The 11,122-nt window shown below is 44.4% G+C and overlaps 1 protein-coding gene across 5 annotated transcripts in view; it reads left to right on the top strand.

Annotated features, from left to right (window-relative positions):
* The window catches only part of LOC119361418, a 23,812-nt gene extending 13,539 nt beyond the window's left edge, over positions 1-10,273 (top strand). For 4 of the 5 annotated variants that reach the window (XM_037626641.1, XM_037626645.1, XM_037626637.1 and 1 more), the window contains one exon: positions 9,694-10,273. In XM_037626641.1, the coding sequence (XP_037482538.1) occupies positions 9,694-9,873 (180 nt within the window). In that variant the 3' untranslated portion in view covers positions 9,874-10,273. The remainder of the gene's footprint in view (positions 1-9,693) is intronic. The other variant, XR_005172913.1, reaches the window with a different exon arrangement.
* Positions 10,274-11,122: the final 849 nt, after the last annotated feature.

Raw genomic sequence — 11,122 nt, 5'->3', positions numbered from 1 at the left:
TAGGCTTAGGGTTTGGGCGGCGGCGCGAGTTGGGCTTCGGCGGCTCGGAGCAGCGGCTTCTAAAGGCCCCCCGGGCGGAGTCCCGCTCGGGTACGGTCCGGAGTCGGTTTGACTTTTTTTAAAAACAATTCCGACGTGCAGAAAAAGAAGAAGAGAAATACTAAACAGACTCCAAAAATCCCGAAATAAATTTTCCCCGTCCTATAAAAATAGGCCAGATAAGGTGAACATTTATTTGGGCCTAAAATACAATTTTGAAAAAACACATATTTTTCCTAATTCAAATAAAATAGCGATAAAACTCCGAAAAAAATTGTATTTGATTTTAATATTAAATCTACGATATTTCTTTATTTTTGAGGAAGTCATTTTATCCTCTCTCTTCTATTTTTATAAAAGAAATGTTCGAAGCGAAAATAATTAAAATCAAGCGATCCTCTTTTCAAAATTTGAGAAATCTCGAATATGAAAATAACGAAATCCCCAACTCTCTCCGTGGGTCCTTGAGTTGCGTAGAATTTCTAGGATCAAACCAAAATGCAATAAAATAAGATATGGAATGATGATCTAATGTATAACATTCCAAATTGAAAATTTGGGATGTTACAAACCTACCCCCCTTAAGATGAATCTCGCCCTCGAGATTCGGGTTGGCTAGAAAATAGGTGTGGGTAATCCTTCTGTAGGTCTTCCTCTCGTTCCCAGGTGGCTTCATCCTCGGTATGGTGGCTCCACTGAACTTTGCAGAACTTGATTACCTTGTTGCGTGTGACTCGGCTGGCAAACTCGAGTATCTTGACTGGCTTCTCCTCGTAGGTCAAATCGCTATCCAACTGTATCGATTCCAGTGGCACTGTATCTCTCAAAGGAATTTCAGCCATCTCTGCGTGGCATTTCTTCAACTGAGAAACGTGGAACACATCGTGAACTCGTGACAATCCTTCGGGCAATTCTAACTTGTAAGCAACTTCTCCCATACGTTCCAAACCTTGTATGGTCCCACAAAACGTGGCGCTAACTTTCCCTTAACTCCAAAGCGCTTCACTCCTCGAAGTGGGGATACACGAAGATACACTCTATCTCCAACTTCGTAAATTGTCTCCTTGCTTTTAGAATCCGCATAGCTCTTCTGCCTGGCTGGGCTACCTTGAGTCTATCGCGAATCAGCTTAACCTTCTCTTCAGACTCTTTAATCAAATCTCGTCCAAACAACTGTCGGTCTACAACTTCGTCCCACAACAACGGAGTTCTGCACCTCCTTCCGTACAATGCTTCAAACGGTGTGTTGTAGGGTGGAACCCTAAGTGAAGATCTTTCATGAATTGGAGGGGGAATCCCCAAGAACCAGATGAAGACAAGAGGGAAAACAAGAGGAACACTCAAGAACAAGTAAAATCACACATCCACTAGACCAACAAACACACAAGATCCACAAGGTACATGAACAATCAAAGGGAAGTAAGATACATGGTAGAGTTCATCCCAAATCCTATGAAGGAGTTGGGGTTACAAAGGACCAAAGAGTCACTAAAATAAAAACAAGCCGGAGGAGGGACCGGGCACCCAGGGTAAAACCGGCCGGGCACCCGGACCGGTCTGGGCCACCGGCCGTGGGTGGGCTGCAGGAGGCCGGGCACCCGGGGTTGACAGCCCGGACACCCGGGGCGGCTGTTGGTGCAGCCCAGGAGCGAGGCCGGGCACCCGGGGGTCGCGGCCCGGGCACCCGGAGGCAAGGGCCAGCGCCCAGCGGGGTGGCCGGGCACCCGGGGCGGCGGGCAACGCCCAGGCTGGGGCGGCCGGGCACCCGGGGCCTCCTGGCCGGGCACCCGGGGCAGCCAGGTCCAGCAACACTCGGCGGCCGGGCACCCGGTGTCCAGTGGCTCCACTCCTTCGTGCCCATCTTCCTTCTCCTTCCTCCATGTGTCTCCGGGTGAACTTGGTGTTTCCTCCGTGCTTCCTCGTGACGCTCTCCGAGGCACCTAAGAATGCACAACACGTCTCTTTGAGGTAGAATCCCATTCTCAAGTGAATCCGGATGAAACTCGGAGAGGAAAGAGTTAACCTCGGTTTCGATGGTGCGTGCGTGAGCTCTCGTCGCAGGTCCTCTCCGTGCTTGCGGTGGCGGGGTGACGTCCATGGTGATGGTCGAAGGATGCTCCGCATCATCTCCCCCCCCCCTTGGGAGAGATCCGTCCACGGATCGTGATCTTCATCACCATGGTAACGAGATGGCGTCACCGTGTAGAAGTGGACAACCACCAAGCACTTGTCATGTGGAAGCTCGAAATGGTCACTCTCCAATGTCGCACCGTCTTGTAATTCCTTCAAAAGGAGCAAAGATAACAAGCACTTGGAAAAACAAATGTGGTTGGCATTAAAGCAAAACCAAGCATTCAAGAGGTGATTCACCCAACAAGTGTTGTCATCAAGCATAGCATATGGTTTGACAAAGAAGAGTGGCATGGCATTTGAGCATCTAAGTTGAGCACATGGAAAAGCATCATGGAAACAAGCATGTAAATGTGAGGTAGAGATGATGCACATATGTGTGGCAAGAGAATAAGCATCTACCCCAAGTTCAGAGCAAGCATGCATAAGACTCTCAACGAACGGTCTATGGTAGGCATAAGAGTCATCCACAACACCAAAGAAGATGATATGTCTAAACACAAGCAAGTGCAAGACAATCCAAGCATAATGTGCATAGGTTGTGGTGAAGAAAGTGAGACACTCAACACAAATGATATAGCCATTTTGGAACATGTGCGAGGCAATCAAGTCGTGCAAACTAGTGGAGCGAAGATGCAACACACTAGAGGAAATCATGGCAATCATATCATGGGAGCAAATAATAGGCATAGACAATGCACATGACATATCGCAAGTACGAACACAAACCAAGATCATTGTATCATCATAGGCATGGGGCAAGTAGCAAACATGGCAATAACAAGCAATATCTCCACCAAGCTTGCAAATACACAAACAAGTAGGAGAATCAATCATCATGTGCAATGCAAAGCTTAAGGCCATCTAATACGATAACAGCGCAAGGCTTGGAAGATAAAGTGAGTCCATCAACTCCAACGGCATCACTGAGTGAAAGACCACGACCTAAGGCTCCTTACTCGTCATCTGAAAAGTCTGCAACATGATACGTTGCAGCCCGAAAACAGGTCAGCACATGGAATATGCTGGCAAGGTAACACAAAAGAGTAATGAACAGAATAATGCTATTACTACATGCATATTTGGCTGGTGGAGGCTGTATGGTTAATATGTTCTGCGAAAAGCCAATTTTTCCCTACAACAAAGGAATAAATTTTATTTAACTATCATGGTGGTTGTTAAACATTGAGAATGGTAAACCCCATCTCAATCCCAATTAAAAATAATCATTAACCCCAATCAAATTATATAATTAAGAGTGATGAGATCCACATGATAATCCAAGAACTAGATACTCAAGATGTCCATAACCGGGGACACAACTAACCATTATTAGTTTGTACACTCTACAAAGGTTTGTGCACTTTTCCCCGCAAGACTCGATCCTCCGTTGGTTTTCTTGCACTACAAGATGTTTGAGAAACGGATGACCGAGACATAGTCTTTCCGAAGAGGTCCCCTTAACTGATAGATAGGCCGGTACACCTATAATCCCCTACATCTGCTAGCCCATCATGGAAAAGTTTCCCACAACTCACTCAACTATGCCAGAGCCCATAATGGCATGTGGCTGCACACGGAAGTTTCTAGCATGAATAATCTTATGATCCTTTTGAGTCTGGGTGGCAGTCCATAGGAGAATCACACGGTACCCCGGGATTTCCAAAAATACAAGCAATCACTGGAATTCCCCAGGTGCCTCAATCCACCCAGATGTGTATTAAAGTTGCCACCTTAAGTTAACCATTATTTAACAATACTCACATCTGTCATGAATACTCTCAAACCCAATCCACATCTACGAGCATAACATAGGAATATAAGCAACGTAGAAGTACCTCCCAAGGTTTGATAATAAACAGGTGAATAGGTACTACCTCATCTACTTCCCAACCCACAATTTAATCAGATCCTAACCATGCAATTGTTTGAGGATTGATCTAATGCAACAGAACTAGGTAGTAAAGAGGTATGATCAAGGTGTTACTTGCCTTGCTGATGATCCGCGAAACCTAGAGACTCGTAGTAGCACGCTTCACACTCCGGGTACTCTATCACAAACAAACAAGCATACAATAAGCAATCAAGCAAGGGCACGAGTAAAACTCAAATAAGAGATCTAACCAAAAAGTTCAACTTAAGAACTCCGGTTTGCAAAAAGAATCAAATCAAACGAAGCAACAAAACTCAAACGGCGAAAGAAATAAGCTTCGTTTACTAATCTGGACTAAAGTCAAATTTTACAGTAGCAAAATCTTGTTTAAGTTGGTTAAACAAAAAGAGGGTTTCGAGACGAAACTCTAGGTGCTTGAATCACCTTACTCCGATAAACGAGCGAAAAGTTATACTAGAACAAAAATCGGATCAGAAATCGCGATCAAAAATAATCGCGGAAAATCCAAGAAAAAGAAAAACTGACGAACAGGTTAACGAATGAAAGTTCGCTGTCTACGGCGAAACTGTGAAAACCGTTCGTTAAAACGAATTAACGAACGGTCGTTTGCTAAATAACTAAACCAAAAAAATAAACCAAACCAGATTTATAAAAAAACGGATCTAGGTTTAGAAAAAAACTGTCGATTCTCTCGCGAAAACCGGGGCGGCAACGACGGCTACCTCCGGTAAAAGTCCGGCGAACGGCGGCGGCGGCGGGCGGGCTTTGGCGAGGCGGCGCGTGGCGACGGCGAGGCGCGGCGGCGGGGCGCGGTTAGGGTTAGGGTTTGTGCGGCGGCGTGGATTGGGCTTCGGCGGCTCGGGGCGGCGGCTTATAAAGGCCCCCCGGGCGGAGTCCCGCTCGGGTATGACCCGGAGTCGGTTTGACTTTTTTTTAAAACAATTCCGACGTGCAGAAAAAGAAAGAAAAGAAATACTAAACAGACTCCAAAAATCCCGAAATAAATTTTCCCCTACCTCTAAAATAGGCCGGACAAGGTGAACATTTATTTGGGCCTAAAATGAAATTTTGAAAAACGCATATTTTTCCTAATTCAAATAAAATAGCGATAAAACTCTGAATAAAAATCGTAATTGATTTTAATATTCAATCTACGATATTTCTTTATTTTTGAGGAAGTCATTTTATCCTCTCTTTTTTATTTTTATAAAAGAAATATTCATAGAGAAAATAATTAAAATCAAACGGTCCTCTTTTCAAAATTCGAGAAAATTCGAATATGAAAATAACGGAATCCCCAACTCTCTCCGTGGGTCCTTGAGTTGCGTAGAATTTCTAGGATCAAACCAAAATGCAATAAAATATGATATGCAATGATGATCTAATGTATAACATTCCAAATTGAAAATTTGGGATGTTACAATATGCATGCATTTGCATATTTATAACTGTGTTTCTTTCGAATTGTCTAATGTTATCCATGGACAACCCGAGTATGTGTGGATTGGGTTCGTTTTCCCATATGCTCTGCTCCGGATCCGATGCAGAATTTCATCAGTACCTCCCTGTTGTTCTCCAGGTACACATCCTCTCTGCTTATTGCCGAGACGTGTATCAGGAGAGCAGCGGGGAGGTGCTGCCGAAATTTTGCGTCGGATCCGGAGCAGAGCATGGGAAAACAAACCCAATCTACACATACTCGGGTGGGATAGGACCTATGTTTACCTATTAGCGTCTAGGTTGCATGGACGTAATAAAACTGACAAACTCCATTAACTGATGGATATGGTTTGCTGAATTATGTATATATATCTTGTGTGTCCACTAGCTATGCAATATGAGTGATCGTGCGTGGATGTACACCGGTCACACTAGTCAGGAAGACATGACCGATGAATGGTTAACAAAAACCAAGGGGTTTGTGAGAGCCGCATTTGCAAATGGCCAGAGAGAAAGGTGGTGCCCCTATGTCCGGCGCGACAACTATCATTGGCGGAACGAGCTTGAAATGAGTAAAAACCTGCAGAAGTTTGGTTTTACGCCTGGTTATACGGTATGGACATTTCATGGTGAGTCTGCCCAACTTGCCAGAGCCGAGGTGGTTCGTCGTCGCACCGACAAGCATGGTACCGGGATGGAAGACATGGTGCAAAACTTTGATGATGCTCGGGACTCAAATGATGAGATGGAGGAATCTGCAAAGGCCTTCAATGAAATGTTGGAGTCTTCAAAACGTCCTCTCCATGAGCACATTGAGCTTTGTCAGCTGGATGCCATCTCACAAATAATGGCTCTGAAGGCTCAATTCAACTAAGGCAGAGAATGCTACGATGCGATGATGACAGTATTTGGATGCTTTCTACCCAAAGTCCATGTACTGCCTGCAAACCTGTACCAGTCAGACAAAATCCTCCGTGCTCTTAAGATGCCCTATAAGAAGATACATGCCTGTGAGAAAGGATGTGCCTTATTTAGGTTTGAGTATGCGGACTTGAACTATTGTCCTATTTGCAAGTCTTCCAGGTATGTTGTGGTAGACAACGGTATGGGTGAGAAGATGCAGACCAAAATCCCCGTTATTCTTCGGTATATGCCAATCGTACCAAGACTTCAACGTCTTTTCATGGTCGAAGAGACAACCAGACAGATGACGTGGCACAAAATGGGCAAAAGAACCAAACTAGATGCAGATGGGAATCTGATGATGGTACACACATCGGATGGTGAAGCGTGGAAGCGCTTCGATGACTTACATGAGAAAAAAGCAGCAGATCCAAGGCATCCTCGAGTCGCCATCATCACAGATGGGTTCAATGTGTTTGGTCTGACAGCAGCCCAATACAATTGTTGGCCCGTATTTGTCATTCCACTCAATCTCCACCCCGGACAGATTATGCAAAGAAAGAACATTTTCCTGACGTTGATAATTCCAGGGCCCAACTATTCGGGGAAGAATATGAATGTGTACATGTAGCTGCTTAAGGACGAATTACAAGAAGCTTGGGATAATGGGTTCAAGACATACGACGCCTTTAGCCAAATGAACTTCATAATGCTTGTCTGGTACATGTACTCGACGCATGACTTGCCAACGTATGCGCTATTCGTTGGTTGGTGTGTGCATCGAAGGTTCCCGTGCACCACATACAAGGCAGCTGTTGAGTTTTGTTGGCTTCAGGACGGTCGCAAGTTTTCTTGCTTCGACTTGCATAGACAGTTCCTGGATCCTCGCCATAAGTTCAGGAAAGACAAGAAGAACTTCATCAAAGGTAGAGTTGTCAAGAACTCTGCACCACCTTCGTTGACAGGCCAAGAGACCCTGGATCAGTTAAATGCTCTCGAGCCAGATCCAGAGCGTCCGGGGTATTTCAAGGGGTATAACTCGGAACACGCCTGGACTCACAAGACATGCTTGTGGGATCTACCTTACTTCAAAGACCTCCTTTGCCCACACAACATCGACGTGATGCACACTGAAAAGAATATCGCCGAGGCCCTATTTGGTACATTGTTCGGCATAAAGGGGAAGTCAAAGGATAATACTAAGGCTAGAGTCGATCAAGAGGCGCTATGTGATAGACCGTTACAAAACATGAAAGAACTGAAAGGAAAGTAGAACTGGACAAAGCCAAAGGCATGGTTCAATCTTGGAAGGCCAGCTATGAGGAAAATTATCTTGTGGGTGAAAATGTAGTTGATGTTGCCCGATGGGTATGCAAAGAATCTAAAGAGGGGAGCGAGTCTTGATAAATTGAAAATATTTGGTCTCAAGAGTCATGATTGGCACAGATGAATTGAGCGGGTAATGCCGGTGATGTTGCGTGGCTTTATCCCTGAGGATGAACGACTAGTACAGGCCGAGCTGAGCTATTTCTTCCGTGTTCTTTGTGCGAAAGAACTATTGCCTGCCGTGCTAGAAGAAATGGAAGAGTTGGTGCCGGAGTTGATCTGCAAGTTAGAGAAGATCTTTCCACTGAGCCTCTTTAATCCAATGCAACACTTGATTTTGCATCTCCCGACTGAGGCACGATTGGTGGGGGGGGGGCGTGCAAAATCCTTGGTGCTACGCAAGAGAGAGGATGCAGATGACGGTTTGAGCAAAATGTAAAAATAAACGTAGAATTGAAGCATCGATGGCCGAGGCATTCATTACTGAGGAGGCGGCAAACTTCATGACATCACACTACGAAGCCAAAAATCGTCATTTTCATAATCCGAAGCCTCGGTACAATGCCGGCGACCCTAAAAAGGGTGGATCCAACCTCAACCTATTCAAAGGGAAGCCCGCACCAGGCGGTTCTTCTAATCCCTATTCGTTGGATGTCGAAGAATGGCGGGCCATTTCGTTGTATATCTTCAACAACCTAACAGAAGTGCGGCCGTACATCAAGTAAGTTCTCGGTACATTGTTTCGCAACTTCTAATACCTTTGAACTGCTCTTATTCCTGGATATTTGATATAGTAGATACGTCGCCAAATTCTCGTATGGAGCGGTGATATAAAAGGATTCCGTCGAAGAGTATGAGCTTCTGGCAAAGCAACGAGGCGACTATCCTAGTTTCATCTCTTGGTTCAAACAAACGGCAATTTCCATTAGACCATTTCATTTCTTCGTCTAATTTGCGGCTAATGCAACAATCCTTCTTTCGTAATAATTTTTTAGGCTAATTCAGTTTATGAACGCCGAATTGAGACAAGTCGCTAATGGCTTTGACTATAAGGTTCGTTCATTTGATAAATACGACATTAAAGGGTATCGCTTTTTTACCTATGGCAAAGAGCTATCTATGGCCGATCGAAAGTTTACAAATTGTTGTGTCTCTGCTATTGGCGAAGGAGGTACCGAGTATTATGGAAGAGTTGAAGCAATTTATGAACTTTTATTCTATGGTGCAAACCCACCAAACGTCGTAGTCTTCAAATTTTATTGGTTCTAGCCAAAGGAGACTAGAAGGACTCATGAACATATAGGGCTAGTCGAAATCAAACAGAGCACCCATTTGGATGTTGCCGATGTCTATATTATGGCTCAACAGGCAACCCAAGTTTTCTATCTACCGTGGGCCTGTCAAAGTGATCCAAATCTTAATGGTTGGGATGTCGTTTATGATGTGCCACCACGTGTTAGACCACCTCCCCCCAATGAAGAGGATTATGAACCTCAAATTAACCTAGACACATATGAAGGAGAATTCTTCCAAGAAACACGTCATTCCAGAAAACGTATCAAGAACCGCTCTACTTCAGCCCAGAACATTGAAGTAGACAGCGACAGTGAATCCGACTTCACACCTGAGCCGGTACAAGAAGAGCCGGAACAAGAAGAGGTTACTGCTATGGATGACCTGTCAATGCTTGTTCGATTATGTAAAGGAGGCATCCCACATGTTGATGCATTTATTGAGGATGATGATGAGCACGTCATTACTGATAGTGATGATGATGATGCATTTATTGATCTTGGAGCATTTATAGATGATGAAGATTATTAATTAGTTCATGTTATTAGGTATTCAATTTTTTATCATGTTCATGATGATGATACACTTAAATTATATACATATTATTATTCATGTCAGGTTCAATTTTTTTATGTTGTACTAATTTCGTTTACTCTTTGTCACTGTAGGTATTGACAGATGGTGGGCCCGGGTCCAGAGCGCTCCGAGGCTCCTTCCTCAGCGCGTGCTGGGAGGGGTGCTTCCCTTCCACCCCAGCACCTCCGAAGAGCGCTGATAGACAGTATGCAGTCACCAACGGCGGGCGCTTCTTCTTCGGCCGGGAGAGGTCGGGGGAAGAAGAGGGGTGATAGCACCCATATCACATAAACCATGATAACAATCATCTCCTATTTTAATCGAGACAACAAGCATGCCTAAAACATGTCTATGTTTGTATTTTGTACTGGGTTTAGCAATTCTTGCTACTTCACCGATGAAGTAAATAACACGCCCATCAACATTATCGACCAAGAGATCTTTAACCATAGCAACACTAGCTTCTACTTTAATTAGCTCAGGGGGTTTAGGTGCTTTAATATTACTTCTGTGAGCCCCAGTTGAAACCATATCATGCTCCTTTATCTTAACAGGAAAAGGTGGTTTCTCGATGTAAGCAGTAGGAACAACTGGTCAACATTGTAAATGATAGTTTCCTCTTTAGGAACTACTGGTTCTTTGATTTATTCTTGAATAGGGGGATGATATTTAAACCACCTCTTTTAGGGAGATCAACATCAGTATCAAAAGATTCACAAAAGGAGGCTACTATCTCAGAGTCAAGTCCATACTTAGTGCTAAACTTTTGAAAAGCATCGGTGTTCATAAAAGATTTAACACAATCAAACTTAATCTTAATACCTGACACTTTACCTTTGTCGAGTTCCCAATCTTGAGAGTTGCATTTAATTCTTTCTAAGAGATCCCACCTGAATTCAATAGTCTTCTTCATAAAAGAACCAGCACAAGAAGTATCAATCATGGATTGATCATTACGAGAAAGCCAAGCATAAAAATTCTGAATAATAAGAGCTCATGAATTGCGCATGAATATAACATTCTCTTAAGCCTCCCCCAAGCTAGAGCGATACTTTCTCCATGTCCCAGAACACAGACCTCGTCTTCCATACCTTCAGTAACGGCTCCGACGTCTTTTTCATCGTGTTTCCCGGCGCAGGGCACTGTTCCCAGTTTTTCAACAGCTCATCGATTTTGGCGCCGCTCCGCTTACATGGAGGTCCTCGATACTCAGCGTGACCATTGAATAGATCTCCACGGGCCGTCCTTCTCGAGCCATCTTCGATGCCCCATGTACACGATTTTCCTAGAGCCGCCATCTTTCCTTGACGTTAGCTGCTAAGACGTCATATCATCCATGCATCGCGTGCAATCACAATATCCATGGCACACCTGGCCTGCGACATATTCGTAACTGAGATAGTCGTGCACCATCGTGATCAGCGCGGCTCTCCTGTAGAAATACTCGTCTTTGCTGGCGTCCCATGTCTTGGCCGGTGTTTTCCATAATGTGTCTAACTCCTCTTGAAGTAGCCCCAGATA

The sequence above is a fragment of the Triticum dicoccoides genome, chromosome 1A (assembly GCF_002162155.2).
Source record: "Triticum dicoccoides isolate Atlit2015 ecotype Zavitan chromosome 1A, WEW_v2.0, whole genome shotgun sequence".
Taxonomy (NCBI): domain Eukaryota; kingdom Viridiplantae; phylum Streptophyta; class Magnoliopsida; order Poales; family Poaceae; genus Triticum; species Triticum dicoccoides.
The sequence above is the reverse complement of the archived record's forward strand: the minus strand, read 5'-3'. Positions and strand labels throughout refer to the sequence as shown.